Source organism: Metarhizium acridum (assembly GCF_019434415.1).
Source record: "Metarhizium acridum strain ARSEF 324 chromosome Unknown scaffold_141, whole genome shotgun sequence".
Classification (NCBI taxonomy): Eukaryota; Fungi; Ascomycota; class Sordariomycetes; order Hypocreales; family Clavicipitaceae; genus Metarhizium; species Metarhizium acridum.
The window spans coordinates 2,654,483-2,671,943 of record NW_027094020.1 but is presented as its reverse complement, the minus strand read 5'-3'; the positions used below and the strand labels follow the sequence as shown (position 1 = coordinate 2,671,943).

General features: G+C 52.6%; 4 protein-coding genes and 1 non-coding gene across 5 annotated transcripts; 4 read left to right on the top strand and 1 right to left on the bottom strand.

Moving 5' to 3' along the window:
• Nucleotides 1–410: 410 nt before the first annotated feature.
• Nucleotides 411–1,040, top strand: J3458_009461 (uncharacterized protein; the record flags this gene model as incomplete). Its single annotated transcript, XM_007808955.1, has 1 exon — nucleotides 411–1,040. One exon carries the CDS (start codon nucleotides 411–413, stop codon nucleotides 1,038–1,040), a length of 630 nt encoding a protein of 209 aa, XP_007807146.1.
• A 4,740-nt stretch (nucleotides 1,041–5,780) lies between these two features.
• HRR25_2 (serine/threonine protein kinase) lies at nucleotides 5,781–7,227 on the top strand (the record flags this gene model as incomplete). Its single annotated transcript, XM_066119798.1, has 3 exons — nucleotides 5,781–5,792; nucleotides 5,978–7,080; nucleotides 7,218–7,227. 3 exons carry the CDS (start codon nucleotides 5,781–5,783, stop codon nucleotides 7,225–7,227), a joined length of 1,125 nt encoding a protein of 374 aa, XP_065975595.1.
• Nucleotides 7,228–9,496: 2,269 nt separating this feature from the next.
• J3458_009459 (uncharacterized protein) lies at nucleotides 9,497–11,192 on the top strand (the record flags this gene model as incomplete). Its single annotated transcript, XM_007808957.2, has 2 exons — nucleotides 9,497–9,756; nucleotides 9,839–11,192. 2 exons carry the CDS (start codon nucleotides 9,497–9,499, stop codon nucleotides 11,190–11,192), a joined length of 1,614 nt encoding a protein of 537 aa, XP_007807148.1.
• Nucleotides 11,193–11,908: 716 nt separating this feature from the next.
• On the bottom strand, nucleotides 11,909–13,268 carry PKA4 (cAMP-dependent protein kinase catalytic subunit; the record flags this gene model as incomplete). Its single annotated transcript, XM_066119797.1, has 3 exons — nucleotides 11,909–12,236; nucleotides 12,299–12,953; nucleotides 13,052–13,268. 3 exons carry the CDS (start codon nucleotides 13,266–13,268, stop codon nucleotides 11,909–11,911), a joined length of 1,200 nt encoding a protein of 399 aa, XP_065975594.1.
• Nucleotides 13,269–16,539: 3,271 nt separating this feature from the next.
• J3458_009457 lies at nucleotides 16,540–16,631 on the top strand. The gene has a single exon. It is a non-coding gene; the product is annotated as a tRNA-Glu (tRNA).
• The last annotated feature ends 830 nt before the right edge of the window (nucleotides 16,632–17,461 follow it).

Here is a 17,461-nt window from a genome sequence, read left to right as displayed (position 1 = left end):
TCATGGACCTTGTTCCCGGCAGCAACTTCATACAAAGACGTTCTTGTGCGCAACAAAAGCACAGCGGCAGCGGCTATATACCGACATACCGACATTGTAGACATTTTATCACAGCTACGTCAGCTCGAGTTTCCTGCTGGCGGTTCGCTGATGCCGAACCCGGAAGACGACAAATGCAGTCCCATTCTCGGCCCATTCCTTTCCATGACTGCGACCGAGTTTGAAAGGAGTAGCGGGAGGTCCTTGCGGCGGGAGGTTTCACATCGCTGAAGCGTTTTGTGGATTACCATCATGGTATCTTGACGGGAACGTACCAGCTTCCCGTGGAGAACTTGACTTATAGGGATGCCAAGACGGAACTCTTCGCACTTGACAGTTTATCCAAGGAAATTTCCAAATGCACTGGCTCGATGCCGACCAGTCCTCCGTTCGTGTTGGCACATCCAGACCTACGATTCGGCAATATATTCGTTGACGATGACTTCCACATCATCGGCATCATATACTGGGAATTCACAGGCACAATCCCACTACAACTATTCATACCGCCGCCGTGGGTCACCGGTCACGACCCCGATACACTGCGAATCATGCGTGGACTTGTGCGTGGCCCCTTTCGTGATGAGAATTTTGCCGAGTTCCGCGATGTTCTGCAAAATAAGCGCCAAACATGCAGCATTTCGGAAAAGCTATGGCACGAGTGGGGATATCAACAGGGACAGGCCGGACAAGAAGAGAGCCCCATTCAAAGAGTCCCAACTATTGCCCAGATATTACGCCACCCTTCCAGTCTCATGAGCGTATATTACTCGTCTCTCTTCCGTATGCTCTTCGGTCCGCTTGCGAACAGAGATGCAGAGATTCGCAAGTTTTTTGACCATCCGGACAATGTCAGTCTCGTGAAGCAGGTCGAGCTTCAAATTGAGAAATCCAAGCGTTATACTCAATATTTAGAAGAAAGAGGTTTACTCATCGAGGACGTCCATAGCCAGCAAATTCGGGAGTATCTTGCCAATACTAAACATTTGGTGCATAGATAAGCGACGCATGCCGTTTTGCGGGTTGAGCCGCCCTTGTCAATGCCACGGTGCCATGGCCTCGCTGAGAGGTTTCTATAGTCCCGGCACCAGAACCAACAACGGAGACATGGACGTTTCCATTTAGCATAGAGTCTGGGGTCTCTCCTCCGGCGATGCAGAGTAGAGTCAGCATTTAGCAACAGGCTCCTGTTAGGCCTGGCAATAATAAAAAAATTTAAATTAGGTAAAAAATAATAATAAATAAATAACATGATTCAATCTCATAGCGGCCTATAAAACATTGAAAGTTGGGAAATAATAGGATTAATAGAGCAAAGGGATGATGACGATGAGGACAGAATAAAGGAGTTAGGTTTTGGCGGGTGTTCTTTTAGATTTCTCTAACGCAGTGGGGTGGAGAGAGGGCCGTGGGGGCGAGGTCTTAGCCAACCCGCAATCAACCGACCTTCACATCAGCTTGGCTGGCTTATTGGCTGAAGCACAATCGATTCAGGGAACAAAAAGAATGGCCACGAATGTGCTTGTCTAAGGACGGGTGAGTCCCCTGCGGAGGTAGCAAATCTCTTTTGTTCTGCTTTTAGACGGGCGCGGGGTGCTCGCATTCTATTCCGACGTCTGGAAAAAGCCCGAGATTGCCAAGGCGCCCCTTGCAATGCGCGGACCGGGTCTTTGACCGATCGATCTGCCAAGGACGCCGGTACACAAAGTAGGGGTGAACTTTATTTGGGCTGCTATCACCGTTGGGAAATCAAATGTCGCTGGGTAGTTGGGCAGATTGGAGCACGATGACGGCGTGTTCGGGGCATTGCTAGTGCATGTAGAAACACAGCTTATTATGCAGCAGCTAATATGCAGCGGTTGACTCTGGTGACGTGCATGCGGAGCATTCGCCGCGATTTTGCCATTTTCCGTAGGATTAAACCCCCCCTTTATGCACGTAGTGACAACGACTTGTCGGCAAAACCCGACATTGCCGCAACGCTTCCCATTTAGAACACTAGTGGCGACGCATTCTTTGCATCAACTCTGCTGGTCTCCCTTGTTATTAATATTTGGTCGCAAAAATGGGGCTCCCCGTTGTCAGTGAACTCGATCAGTCAGGATTACTTCTTGGCGAGTGTGGCCTCGTATAACCTGTATTATTACATTGTAATCTGACATAAGGCCTTGGCAGTTTGGTACGCAAGTTCCGGATATATTAACTAGTACATACATACATCTCGGTCGGGGGTGGGAGGACAGTCACGGAATGCCGCAAAGGGCGTGGGGCGATCCACGATGGGTTGATTTGCAATCCGTGGTCAACACTCGCGGAAATAGATCGGAGGGACGAGTGCTCAATTCGTTGGATCAAACCAAATGGCTGAGCACTCCGTGCTGTCAAGCACAGCTGCCTGACGGCCACCGTACAGCAAGTATATGTATTTATGTACGGCCAAGGCAAATATCGGAGTCTGTTGATGACAGTTGTTGCTCGGTAATGCGAGTAAGATTGTCGTCGCACAAGTGGCATGAAGCGCGAGGGCTTTACGAGGCTGCCTTCCAAGCCGGGCCATCCAGAAGTCGCCTGATATCGAATGCCCAACGTCATGCCTTCAAAGGTTCCGTCGACTTGAGGATGCAAAGTTGCATTGATAGCTCCTCCTTACCCATCACGCGTACCCTGGGCACATCTTATCCATGGCCCATTTGGCTTCAAGCTTCAAGTTGACTCGGGCTTTGCCTTTGCTTCTTCTCATGCGTTCTCCTAGGGCACCAACTGAGCCTTTCATTTCACGTGTGTCGCATTTTGAAAATCCGTGTATCAAGGATAACCGCCTAACCCGGCATCTTTGGATCTTGCACCTCGCTGATAATATGTCGCAGCCCGGTGGAGACGAGGGCATGCCTGGACGTGCTGAAGATATTACGGGAGGCAATCAGGCCGGCAGGGCGCCGCCCAACCATCCCCGTCGCCGCTCGTACTTAAGCTCCATTTCCGTGTCCAATCGTCTCAGTTTGGGAATGTTTGCTGAACCACCTGGACGTCAGGTTGGCGGATGGACCAACTTGGACAGCCACGCCGTCCGCGGGCGCCAAAATGGCCACCATCATCATCGTCATCATTGACTGGTGACACTTGACCAACCATCGACCATGAAAGGAGCAGCCGCCACACGCCCTGTTAAAAGCAAGCGATCCGTGAAGCAGGTTTTGGGATGGTTGTGCTCCATGGCGCGGGAGACGCGGCAGAGGAATTGAATATAGTCAGACCCAAAGTGGTTGAGCAATGTATCTTGGCAACCTGAACAACTTGACAGAATGTTCAATAGGCATCTCATGCTGTGTCTCGGTAATGGTCTGAAGGGCGTCCTTATTGCACATGCGGAGCACCGAGTACGCACACAGCATTGTCACAATGTCGCAGAAAAACGGGCAAGGGAGCAGATGATCCGTGTACCCACACTTGGGCTGCTACACACGCCTTGCCTCTTGGCGATTTCAAAAGACGGTGGTTGAATCCGAGCTGGGGAATTGCCCAACATGAGGAGGACTTGGGCACAGACGTGAACCTGAAGACGAGCCATTGGCTTGACGTGTTTGAAGCTACTGATGAACCCCAAGACAGAATAATACCGTTCCGCTCGAGTAGTTTAGCCTGCCATTTGATGATTGCCTTTGGAGCCGATGCTGATGCTGATGCTGATGCTGATGATGACAATTGTTGGGCATTTGCTTGGTCGTGTCAGCCCAAGCGGCTGGCGGTTTCCCGTCGTCTCCAAGCACGAGGCGTCAGCCCGAGTCAGTCTGGCTTCTGCAAGGCAGAGGGAGCATCTCGAACGTCGAGATTACGGCGGGCCGCTCGACCCAGCAGCGTGTCTGAACATTGAACATCCCTGAGCGGGCAGCTTGACATTTGGACTTGGGAACGGGCGCGGCGAGGTGATGGGTTGACAGGGTCTTGCTTGGGGGCTTGCATCCATGCGCAACCACAGGGTCAATTGCTCGGGGCGCTCATCCATTTACCACAGGCATCTGAGCAGGCGGTCTGGGCAGCATTGGACGTTTCCAACGTTGTAGCCGCTCCAACAGCCCGGTAGAGCTAATCTTAGAATCATGGTGGTACCAGACGTACCAGACCAGCCTGGCGCTCGAGTCCAGTGGGCGGACCTGGCCTGACGCTCTGATAACCAGCACTGGACATTCCAAGAACATGGAACACGCGCGGGCTCCAGGACCCAATTCCAGCGCTTAAGCCTTCCCGCCACCCCCAAAGCGGCCCTCTGGCACTTGCTGCATGTGCTTGTTTTGAACATTGATCATCTGCTGCTGTGTCAGCCGTCCTTGTCCAGATGTCAGCTTTTATCACTCGAGCCCTGTTGACCCCTTGTGCCGAGTTGTGGCAAAACTTGCCGTCTCCTTTGTGGCACCAGTGCCTTGCCAATTGCTTGCCTGCCTGCCTGCTTGCCACAGTCATCTGCCCAAGCCAGCTCCCGACCGTCTGGGAGTTGACGAGTTGCGCGCCCTTGGATTTGCCTTTTGACTATTCCGCTCAGCGCCTGCTCCGTACCTCCTGCCAGACCTGGGCCTACGTACATTAGGTACCTTCTAGGTAGGTACTCAAGTACTTTATGTCGGTTCCCGTTGGCGTGCTAGCAGAGCCCCATCTTAGGTACTTAAGTACTCAAGTACCCAGGTAGTTCGCTGGCCAATGGTGTACTCCGCAACCCGTCACTGGACTGGCAGTGCTGCGTGCTGCCCGCTCTGTCAATCGCTGGCCCGAGCTCTCTCGCCTCGCCTCGCCTCACCAGACTCTGGAGCCCGCCCATCCCTTCGGCTCCCCTCCCCTTCTCTAGTAGACGTCTACTTCCTTCTCCCTTTCATGCTTCTCGACTTTCTCTCTTCTTCTCCTCCAACACACCACCAACACCCCACACATCACTCCTCGCCGTCAACTGCCAGCTCTGTCTGGTAAACGACTTAATCATCCGGCCTGCTCGATTGCGAGCTTCAACCCCAATATCTCCCATCGACATCCCGACCGTCGAGTCTTAACTCCCTCGTTGGCGTCGAATTTTCCCTCGTGCACGCCTCGCCCCGATCGACCGCTCGCTTCCGCCTTTTCGTTCGGTCACCGCCACCACCAACTAGCCGTGGCACATCAGACTGCACCCCGACCTTTCTGACCGCCTTTACAATTGAATAGGAGCCAAGTGCATTGGTAAGTCATCAACAATTTCAGTCCCATTTAGAGTCTTCACGAAGAAAAAAATCCCTTTTCATAATCATTTGTCCTTGTTGCCTCGAACAGCAGCTGAAGTTTTTGCCTTCTGCTGCTCCCTCTACTTTTGCTTCGGGGGGGGGGGGTCCACACTGAAAACCAAGGGGTGGTTAGTGGCCGCATCAATAGGTGACCATCTGGTTTGTCGGCCCAGCCGTGTGTCCGTTAGCCTTGGGTGAAGTTTTACCGTGCACCGAATTCCGCCCGGACACGTTTGTACACTTCGATCCTTCACCTCTCCCAATCGTTCATCGACGCCCTGCACCTGTCTTAGAAGCATTCCTCTTCATTTCCCTCTTGCCTCAATTGATCATTGCCGCTGGCTGCAATTATTATTCATCAATTACTAACCGCGAGGGGACATAGCCACATCAAGCACACGGCCCGGCATTGTTGAACCTTCGTCCAACTCTTGGCAGTACCACCACCAATTTGCTTCCTTCCATCGTGGAAAGAAGCTCCTTTAAACCACCTTCAAAATGACGACAATGGTATGGAACTACCCCTCACCCTCGTAGAATAATTAGTACTAGGGGTTTTTGATATGTACCCATCATCAGACGGGCATGAGTCTCCAAATGACGGCACAACTCAGCGATCTGGCCCCACGGCTATCGTGAACAACCAACGTCGCTCACTGATGACAATACATGGGCTAACTTGTTCTATCTGACAGGATCTGCGTGTCGGTAACAAGTACCGCATCGGCCGGAAGATTGGTTCGGGTTCGTTCGGTGATATTTATCTTGGCACCAACATCATTTCCGGAGAGGAAATTGCCATCAAGCTCGAATCCGTCAAGGCAAAGCATCCCCAGCTCGAATATGAAGCCCGTGTCTACAAGTCTCTCGCTGGGGGTGTTGGTATTCCGTTCGTTCGCTGGTTTGGTACCGAGTGCGACTACAACGCGATGGTGCTCGATCTCCTTGGTCCCAGCTTGGAAGATCTCTTCAATTTTTGCAACCGCAAATTCTCGCTGAAAACCGTCCTTCTGCTCGCCGACCAACTGATTTCCCGAATCGAGTATATTCACGCCAAGTCTTTTATCCATCGTGATATCAAACCGGACAATTTCCTTATGGGCATTGGCAAGCGAGGCAATCAAGTCAACGTCATTGATTTTGGTCTGGCCAAGAAATACCGAGACCCCAAGACTCATTTCCATATCCCTTACCGTGAGAACAAGAATTTGACCGGCACTGCACGTTATGCATCCATCAATACCCACTTGGGCGTTGAGCAGTCTCGCCGTGACGATATGGAATCTCTTGGCTACGTCATGCTCTACTTTTGCCGTGGGTCTCTCCCTTGGCAGGGTCTGAAGGCTGCCACCAAGAAGCAGAAGTATGACCGCATTATGGAGAAGAAGATGACAACCCCTACCGAGGTGTTGTGCCGTGGCTTCCCCAACGAGTTTGCCATCTATTTGAACTACACTCGTTCCCTTCGATTTGACGACAAGCCTGACTACAGCTATCTCCGCAAGATCTTCCGCGATCTCTTTGTTCGTGAGGGCTTCCAATACGACTATGTATTCGACTGGACCGTCTACAAGTACCAAAAGAACGCCCAGGCCATCGCTCAGGCCGCTGGCCAGGCCAACCCTGAAGATGACGAGAAGGCCCGTGCTTCCCGCACAAATGCTGCCACTGCTGGACAGTCTGGTGCCGCCAAGCCCAATGCTATCCCGAGCTCTCGACGTAAAATGCTTGAACGTGGATCTGGTGCTGGTGTCGACACCCCGGATACCAACCGTGCCATTGGCGGAAGCGACAGGATGTGAGTGAAAAAGAACAAGCCCAGCCTTTAACGACATTCTTCTCTTTCTTGTAAGGAGTCATTTTCCTGCGCGCGTTGACTGTACTTGATACCGCTGGCTAAAGGGAAAATGTGCTGACAATCTATGGCTGACTCAGTGGACGATAAACAGGCTTCGCTCTGCTTCAAGGGGAGCGGCTTATGCCTCTGGCAGCCACCGGCCGACTTGATCCGTAATACATGGGCTTATCACTGGCTTGCCCTCATATGGGACCACCGTTTGAAACGGCAGACGAAAGATTCGCTGCCATAGATGCCGTATTCTTTTCCCCAATCGACGGAAAATCAAGACTACATGCGCCAGGAGATGTGATGAGTCGAAGCAGCTAGCATGTTCATGCTACCACGAATCTCAAAAGCTTGCCGGCAGAAAGTCGACGTCGTGGGAAGTTTCATCGGGAGGGCCGTCATTGTTTCATTTCGCCTTATTTTTTATCATCGCGCATTGCTATAATTCGTTCTTCGACGCATTGTAGGGTTCACGACTTTACGCATGGCTCGGATCGTTCTTCGTTGGCAGCTGGTTCTTTCGCCTCGTCGATCAGGACTCGTCCCTGGGCGAAGGAATGGAATTTACTTGCTGTTCTTCGACAACAGTATCTGAACGGCATGCCCGGTGACCTGTCTATGGCAGACCGCCAAAATCCAGGGTATGTGTATGTGGCCGCAGCAGCATACCAGATGCACTTGTATCATGGAGCCGATCAGATCTACGCGCAGCAGCGAAAACCCTTTGGCGCTAAAGCTTGAGGTCTACTGACAAGACTTCCACTTCAAGTCCTAGCCCCAGTCGTTGCGGTACAGCTGCGTTTCACTCTTAGTAGGCATTTTCCTATCTTTCCTTGGTCATCAGTTCTGCACCTCACCCGACTCTTTGTCTTTGAAATTCTGGTTTTTGTCCCGCACCGCGAGGCGGCTTCTGGGGAGGTTTTGAGGAGTTGAAGAAGCCTGCTTAGCAAGGTTGTATCGGTCCCGCTACTTCGCATGCCATGCTATTTGGGCGTGTGGACTGTGTAACTTCAGATGATACGCCGTGGACCTGCTTTACTTTGGATGAGCGGTACTGGCATTCTAGGCATGATCAGGCATGTCATGTTCAGTAGGAACTCAAGCGCAGGATACGTGGTGGTAGTGTTCGGAGGATGGGCTGCTTTAATTTGATCCGCGAAATTTGCCCGGTTTGCTCGCAATTCGGCTTTCGGGCCTCGGATGCATGACTGTTGCGAGAGCTTGCTCTTCAGCTCTGCACCCCGGCGTGTAAAGAGGAGCGCTGGCATGAAGCAGACATGACCATACCAAGACGGACAAGCCAGTATTACATCAGATAGTCTTCAACAATCGAGTGCTTATTGTTTTTCTTTGCTATATTGAAATGTCATGGACGTCTTGGATCTACTGGGTGACGCTAGAGATGTGTGTTTATTATGAGGGTCACTGACTGGGTCTCTAGGAGATGAAGTCGACGGTAACATGAAATGGTAGGCCAAGGCGGTCACGACTCGACACATTGAGCCCTTCTACATGTCGCGTGAGCCAAAGGCAGGTCTGGGGCGACCAACACAGCTTTGCGTAATGGCAAGTCCTCATGAGGAGGCGCAGAGTTTAGGTCACATGGAGGCAAGAGGCGGCGGATGACGCAGGGTCTGAAGAATGCGGCACATGCATACTCCATAATTAGGAACATTACAGAGAGAAGTAGGAGCCAAGGCCCAAGGCGGCGGCTAACGCGGAGCCTTTGGGTGGATGATATCGACAAGCGGCCGACAATGGGGTTACGCTGGTGGAGTTTTTCTACTTGGGCTCAGCTCGTCCGGTTACGCCGCACCTGGAGTTCACAACTTTTTACGAGGAAGCTGGTGTGCGCATTGGTGTCCACGGCTTGAGGTTTGTCGGCCTGCAACAGCTCCGTCCAGTATGTTTTGCGCGGCCGCCTGAACAACTCTTGGACAGCCAAAATCAGCTCCCAAACATTGGTTGTGCAATACATGAATGGAGGTTGAGGCTCAGCAGGCTCAGGTGGCTGCCCGCCTCTGAGGAGCTTGAGAGATGGTCTGGCCTGGAGGGAGGGGGGATGGCTCGGTACTCTGGCGCTGGGCTTAAAAGGCTGGCTTGGCCCACGACACCCAAAGAGTCTGGTTACCGAGCGGGCTTCGAAGACGGAGGCATCAATTGAAATCTTACTCGAGTACTCGGCTGTACCGAAGATCTGAACTCTGATCGCACCGGCAAGCCCCGTCGACGAAGCACCCAGACAGGCCAGCCGAACCCCTGGACCTTGAGGACGGGAGCCCGCAGTAACTTCCAAGTACCAAGTACCCCGGTACTCCGCAACCACGACAAGTCTACCAAGTAATACGACAAGTTGACCTCACTCTGCATGGCGGCGTCCATGTCGACAAGGACTTTGCTCGACAACGAGCAACCTTCGTCTCTCGCCAGCACCAGCTCCGCGAGTGACGACAACCCGCGCAACGTCAACGGCTCGACGACAGAAGCAGCCATGGCACCCTCGACTCTTGGTCTGCTGATGCTCACCTTCAATTGCGCAAAGAAGCTGGTCAATGTCGACGTCCTCGCGAACCACGTGCACACAGCATTTACGAACAATGCCACCACGTTGCCAGATGTTGTGGTTTTGTAAGTTACCAACCCCCCCTTTTTTGGCTCTCTCTTTCCAGTATTTTATCCCCCTTCAGTCAGAAGCTGACAGGTCGCGCAGCGCTCTCCAGGAAGTCGCACCGCTGAGCTCAGCCTTCATCAGCTCGCGCTACCTCGATGAGTACTTTGCGCGCTTTGACGACGCCGTGAATCTCGCTGCCAGGCAATATGAATCCAACGGCACGACACAAGAAGAACCTCCAGCCTCGGTAGCGCAGACAGCCTCCAGCCCGGAGCCGCCCTCGCCCCAACGTCGCTCGTACACACTCGTTGCGGCCCGCAATGTCGGATACACGGCGATATTGCTCTTCGCCCTGGACCCGGACAGGATACGCAACCTGAAGCATGCCGAGGTCGGCTTTGGTACCGCTGAGATGGGCAACAAAGGCGCCGTGGGCATCCGGGCCTTGTACGACGTCGACGGCACCGGGACTAGGTGCACAGAAGTGACCTTTGTGGCGGCGCATTTGGCGGCAATGGAGTGGAATCTGGCCCGGCGGAATGCAAACTGGGCAGCGATTGTGCGGGGGCTGACGTTTGGCGATCCCGAGGTCATCTTGAACGACCTGAGGGGACCCGAGGGAGGCCGTGAGCCCGCCCAGCCAGCCGAGAATAGCGACCAAGGCACCGAGGGACACGGCCTGCTGCACGACGTACACGACGAGCAACACGTCCAAGTCCAAAGGGCCATGCACGACATTTCAGTGTTCAAGCCGTCGTCGCACCTATTCGTCGCCGGCGACCTCAACTACAGGATATCAACCTCGTCTCCGCCGCCCGACGCCGTCTTCCCGAGCCTGGATCCCGCCTCGCCAAACTACTACCCTGCCTTCCTCCCCTTGGACCAGCTCACCCGCGAGCGGCGCGCCGGCCGGACCATGCACGGCCTGTCGGAGCACCAGGTCCGCTTCCCGCCAACGTACAAGTACGACGCGCAGCCCAAGCGCGAGGCCGTGCCGGACCAAGACGAGGCCGAGGTCCCGTGGACGTTTGCAAAACACAGATACCCAAGCTGGACGGACCGCGTCCTGTACCTCGACCTCCCGCCGTGGGTCAAGTCGCGCGGCGGCCACCCCAGCATCGACGTCGTTGCCTACGACGCCCTGCCGCTCCTGAGAAGCAGCGACCACCGCCCCGTCTACCTGAGGGTCGAGGTTCCTCTCGTCCCGCCACACGACTTGTCCCCGCCAGCATCGGTGGAACACGCCGCCGACAGCGACACCCTCAAGGACCCGAGAGTACGCCTACCGATAGAAGTCGACCCCGAGGCCTGGTCGCGCCGCCGGGTCGCCCGCCAGTGGGAGCTGGTCGTGGGATGGGGTGCCTTCCTGGGCAGCACCAAGGAGGGGGCCTGGATATGGGCCACGCTGCTGGCCGGCGGCGTGGCAGCATGGTGGTTGTACAAGACGTGGTGAAAGAGCGGAAAACGTGCATGTCTTACCAGTGGAATAATAGATTCCCCGCTGGGGGAGGGCAACTAGGCCCTCTCTCTCTTCTTTTCCTTTTCCTTTCCCAACCATCACGGGTAGACTACTGCCCGTGGTTTCAAGACGACATGATGGGTCATGAAAGACGAATAAACGAATGTTATTTAGGGGCGTTTCGAGCAAATCCAGCATTACTTGATAGGGGCATAATTAGGGCAACTTTTTTTTGACAATTCACACCCATGAAATGGGCATCTTGGCTCGTGGCCGTGAGCAGACTTTGACGTCAGGGTTCTTTGTTACGGTGCTTTGAACCAAGACCTGTTCGTTGCGGTCACTACTACGGGGTAGATTTTCAAGTCGTAAAACGCTAATGTGAAAACACTGTCTCGCCAGTCCTCTCGCTGGGGGTGGTCGACACTCCATGGACATGCCAGTTAAAAACGCCTTGTGGGTGCCATCACTACAATGACAAACCCTCCCCTTCCCTCCTTCCCCCCTCTTACGAATGTTACAAAAATACAATACTTTCTCCCAATCTTCAATGTCGGCGCCTCTTCCGAGGCATCTCATTTACACTGAACCAAAAAAAAATGCCCATTCTCTTACGCCTACCCGCTGCCATTTGCCCCCCGACTTGACCAGCCATGTAGTCGTGCCCAAACGAGAAACAAAAACAAAAATAAAAGGCCAATGCTCTGCTATTAGAAATCCGCAAAATACGGATCATACTGCCGCGCCATTTCCTCAGTGTACCGCTCTCGCCGGCCGTCGTCCTCGGGGTATACATCGAAGCACTGCGAGTCGCCCGGGTACCTTATCGGCGGGACTATCGGGCCTAGTTGTCGACGGTTGAGCAGGTCGTCCCAGTTGACGTTGCGGAAGAAGGGGTGAGCCTTGACGCGGGCGGCGCCGCCGCTGATATTGCCGAGGCGTCGGGAGCGGTCGATGGTGCAGAAGGAGCAGATGATGTCTTTGGCTTCGTCGGATATGGGCGGGTCATGGGGGAATGCGACTGGTTTTTCGACAATTCTTAATCCGCCTGTTAGTCTTCTCTTCTTCTTTGGGTCTGTCCTGGGACCCGGTTTTCTTACTGTTTGTATATTTCAATTGGGTTCTGATGCCAGAATGGCGGATATCCTGTTAGGAATTCGTATATCAGGATTCCTAGCGCCCACCAGTCGACAGCTGTGGTGTGACCCTTATTATGGATGACTTCGGGGGCTAGATATTCGGGCGTGCCGCAGAGGGTATATGTTTCGACGGGATGGTCGCCCTTGTAGCCTAGTCGCTTGGCGAAGCCAAAGTCTACGAGTTTGATGTGGCCGTCCTTGTCCAGCAAGAGGTTTTCCGGCTTGAGGTCCCGGTAGGCCACGCCGCCTTGCTGCTCGTGCAGGTATTCCAGTACGAGGACAATCTCGGCGGCGTAGAATTGGGCGGTGGCTTCGTCGAAGCGCCTGAATTTGCGGAGGTAGCTGAATAGCTCACCGCCGGGGACGTAATCCAGGAGCATGTATAGCGAGTCGTGGTCTGAAAATGAAGCGACCAGGTTGGTGATGAAGGGGTGGCCGGCTACATCGGCCAAGACGGCTCGCTCATGTCTGACATGGTCCACTTGCTTGAGTTTGATGACTTGTGTTTTGCGCAGGATCTTGAGGGCGTATACTTGGGCGGTGCCCGTGGTGTCCCTTTCTAATGGGATATTGGGGGCGTTGGACGGCCGGACAAGGCATACTCGCGCAAATGTGCCTAGATGGCTTAGTTAGGTTTGAATTGGCGGCACTGCCTGGGGTCAAGGGGAAATGTATCAAGGTTGAAGTGACGATGCTCGTGTTTGAGTGACGAACCTGTTCCCAAGGTGCGAACAACGTTGAAGTTGCTGGGCTCAAACCTGTGGGTTTGTGGTGACGACTCAGCTTGTCCGCCCTGTATTTTTGAATGCGCCTGGCAATTGTGAAAAGAATGATCATCATGCGCTGCATGGGAGCCTGGCGCAGCTGACGAAGTAAGGCCATTCGAAGGCAAGTTGGCTGGCGCCTGCGACTGTGCGACAGTAGCCGCCATTCTGTTGAAGTTGATGTCGAGAGATTGTTGTCGGCGAGATGCGAGCCAGGAAGTACCAAGTGGGGAGAGAAGACTAGTAATATGGACAAGACGCAGTTTGGATTGATGGTTCCTTTGTTGTTTCGTAAATGTGTTGAAAGAGAGATTGAGGCTTGGATCAATCACCCCCGTTTGAGCAGGTGGTTTCAGGTGCGGTCCATGGCCACTGGGATTCCGATATGGCTCATACACGCGCCAAATAAAAGGGAGCAGGAGCAACGACAATACGCAGCGCCGGCGCGGTTCTCTCGAAGCATGTGCCCTCTGTTCTCGCGGGAAAGAGATGAGAGACGGTGGGCTCTGCGAGACAGCGACAGGCAGGCAGTCGAGCTGCTCAGCGATTTGATGCCGAGGCAAATTGAGAATGGCCACGAGAAGTCAAGGAGGCGGAGGGGGAAAAGGCGGGCCAAAACGGGTTAAAAAAATAATGAAAAAAAATATAACGAGTATCTAGGCCTGTGCCGACTTGACGGAATTTTTTTCGTCGAGGCGGCAACTGAACCGTGGTATGCTTTTTTCTTGTTCTGTCAAGTCCGACTAAGCTAACTCGGTTGGTTGGCTCTGGTGGTGAATTAGACCTGATGAGGCATAACGAGGTGCCCAAGTTGAGCGGTGGCTTGCACCAGGCTTTGACAACGGGGCAGTTCTCGGCGGGATTCAACGTGGCACAATACGGAGTAGAGAGAAAGAGAGCAAAATCGATGACGGCACAACGGCGACGGTAGCGGCCGTTGAAGCGATGTTGGGGACGAGGCCAATATTAGCGAGCACAAGATGCGGAAGCGAGGCGGGCGCGACAGCAACAGGAGTAATAAGGCAAGTCACATAGGAATGTGGAAGAAACGGGTCAACCACAGGATGGGGATTCGGGGATTCAAGCAAGCCAGTCGTGACGTCGGGCTTTCCGACGTGGATGCTGACCTCCGGAATTTGGGGGGAGGAGGATAGGATGACAGGATTACCTGCGTCGGTCAATGTTGCGATTTGAGACAGCGACGGCGACGGCGTGTACTATTGTACATGTGTGCTTGGAATGACGGGGGGCCAGCGCCAAGACTGCGCTCGAGGATTTCGTATTAGTATTAGTCTATTGATAATATGTGTGTACTTGAGCATGCTGTACGGAGTATGTGCACGTACAATGTGCATGTATGTACCAGCATCAGCACGTCTGGTGCATGTGCGGATGCAGGCGCATGCAAGCGCAGCGCAGGCAAGTGCAGGCGAGAGGATAAAACGGGCAACATGGCGACAATCACAAACCGACAAAATCCGACAAAACAAAGCGGCGTACAGGTCACAAGCCACAAGCCAAAAAGCCAAAAGCTGCTGCTGGCGGCGCTGGAGCAAACCCCAATCAAATCAATCAAATCAGTCCCGGAAGCGCCCTGATCCCAGCAGTTCGGATACGTAACTAACATTTTACACGCACATGTCGGGGAGCATCGGGGACTACAGCAGCCGAGCCCCCAACCCTGAGGAACATTGGAGACACAATAACTATTATGTAACTACATAGGATTACGCTTTGGGTGCCGACATGTGGAGGGGCGCCCCCGTTGCTATCTCAAATTATGACGCAACTGTGTGGTGGGGGAAAGGCGGGCAGACCTGGGTGCATCTAGGTACATACGGTATGCTCATTCCAGCTCCTAAATTGTTCGACTGAGTGTGATTTAATCGGCAGCCGGTGAGAAAAATATTCAGAGCCTTAATGCTTCAACTACGAACGTTGAATGCAGCTGCTGTGTAAAGTCACATCTGAGAATACCCGCTTCAAAACTTCTTGCGGCGTTAGTTGCCCCGAAGACGACTTCAGGTAAAGTGGCCAAGCAACTTTTGCCCAGACAAGGTACCAAGTACCTGCCTATTGTGTTCATTATGATGCAACGCTGGTTGACCGGTGTGCATTCGTCCACACCTCGCCATGGGACAACATATCCTTCCAGACACCGTTTCTCTTTCCTCAAATTGCTAGGGAGCTCTATTATTGAATAAATCGAATCCTGCTGGGATCAATATCACGTGGAGTGTCCCTCATGCATCAAGGGCTAGCTCTGCAGTATTGATGCTTGTTTCATACTCACTGGCTCGTGTGATTGTCGTATCGCCTCTCTTTGCTCTGCCGCGATCCCTCACAAATACAGTCCGCTGCGATGATGGAATATCAGAATATGACTTTGTTTCGTGATCATCGCAAGTTGGCAGTGCTATTCTACGGGAGCCAAGGAAATTGATTATCGTGCGACTGCCGTCCACTCATATGCACCATGAGACCAGACTTATCGCACCCGCCAAGAGCCTTCCGAGGGATCAACCCTCATGCCTGCACATAGCTCACGTAAATCAACATGACTATCGAGCTCTTTCAATGTACAGCTCGGATCAATGCTGTCCATCATTTGAGCAACAACGATAAACGCACCCAACAACGACCACGGGCTTTCCTATCAACCGGTTATCAACGAGCATTTGTTGAGCATGTCCCACGACCCGATACCCGAGTCGAACAAGTGTATTGGTCATGCGTAGAAAATACGGCCCTTCAATTTCGAAGCAAGACCAGTGTGACGCGTCGCATCAAATTTATTGGTATAGAGGTGGAGGGGGAGAGCGCAGCAATTGTCCTGCCACTGTAGGGTAGGCATATGTGTCAGCAACATTGGTGATATCTTGCGTTATGAGTTCTAGTATTGTCTTTGTTTTGTCAAACACAGGCTGGTCCAATTGATATTAATGGTTCTTCTCCTCCAGCAGGGAATTTTTCATGTCAGGTCTCCTCGTCGAAATGTGTTGCTACACCCAAGTCCGTTGTTCGATCAATAGAGGTTGACTTCTAAAATAGCTACCTCAAGTCTGTTTTCCGATAGCAAGTCCGCATAAAAGACTCACTGAGGGACTCTCCGACTAATTGACAACAAGAATAGCCAGCAAACTCTTGTGCTAGAAGTGGCGGAATTCCAATCGGAGCGGATGGCGTCTCCCAAAGCCAAGGTTTCGAGTAGGATAGCCGCGGCTGCCATCCGCCTCTTATTGCTTGGGCAAGGTCCAGAAGGCTACGCCAAGGGCTGCTCGGCATTGGCTTCCGCCTCTGCGATGGACTTGTCCGAGATTCATGGTCCAACGCTCGGGGGATCGCATATGTGCGCCGTTCTGATGCGAGGGTTTCGACGGTGGCGGAGTAGTTAGATCGTTTATGAAGTAATTTTCCTCGGCAAAGAAGCATCCGACATCCGATGTGGTGTAGTGGCTATCATACTGCGCTTTCATAGTCCAAGACTTGGGAGTGCCGCAGGGATCGGGGTTCGATTCCCCGCATCGGAGGTTTGTTTTCTTTTTTTATTTTACATTTTCATGTTCAGACACTACGTTTAGTCTGTACTTTGCTGAAAAGTGATCAAAGACTACGTATCTAGGTAGTTGGCAAGGCCTTTACGTTATTTTCGATTCGTTTTTTGTAGGTGTTGTCATGATCACGGCGACGACCTATATGGCTGGCCTAGAAAGGGACTGTTTTCCAACCTGTGCAACTTGGTGTATATACATTACGTCTGGGGATTTAGCAAATATCGTGAAATTGGCATAGTTGGATTTATGGTTAAACGTGATATATTATAGTGTCGCAGGACTGCAGTGCTAGTTGGCTCGTAGCAAAGGTGGGATGAAATTGGGCGGATATGCCTTACTTTTCTGTCAACGTCGACGCTTTGGGCACCTTAAACGGGCAACTTTAAACACGGCGTAATGTGTCCCCTTTCCAACATCAACACCGAATACCTTGGGGTTCAATGCAAGTAAGTACTTACATGGAAGAGAGAGAGGAGTACCACGACATTGAAGACACAGAGCTTATGATGCGCCGCAGCATTACTTACCCGGGTACCCAACTTAAATGCTGGACTAGAGATTTCATTCCAGGTGTGATATTCTACTTTGGGATTGAGCCTCATAAGTACTCCGTACGTTCTTTTCTCCCCCTCCCACTCTTTTCCTCCTTTTTTTTTTTTTTTTTTGGGTGCACGTCTCTGGCGTTTCTCACGTTGCAAAGTCCAGTAAGTGGCCTTGGCGGTCTTCAAGGCGGTCTGCAACTTTGAATCCTGAGGCGCAGCACAGATGGATGTATGAAGCCAACCTGGATGAAAAGAATGAACTGG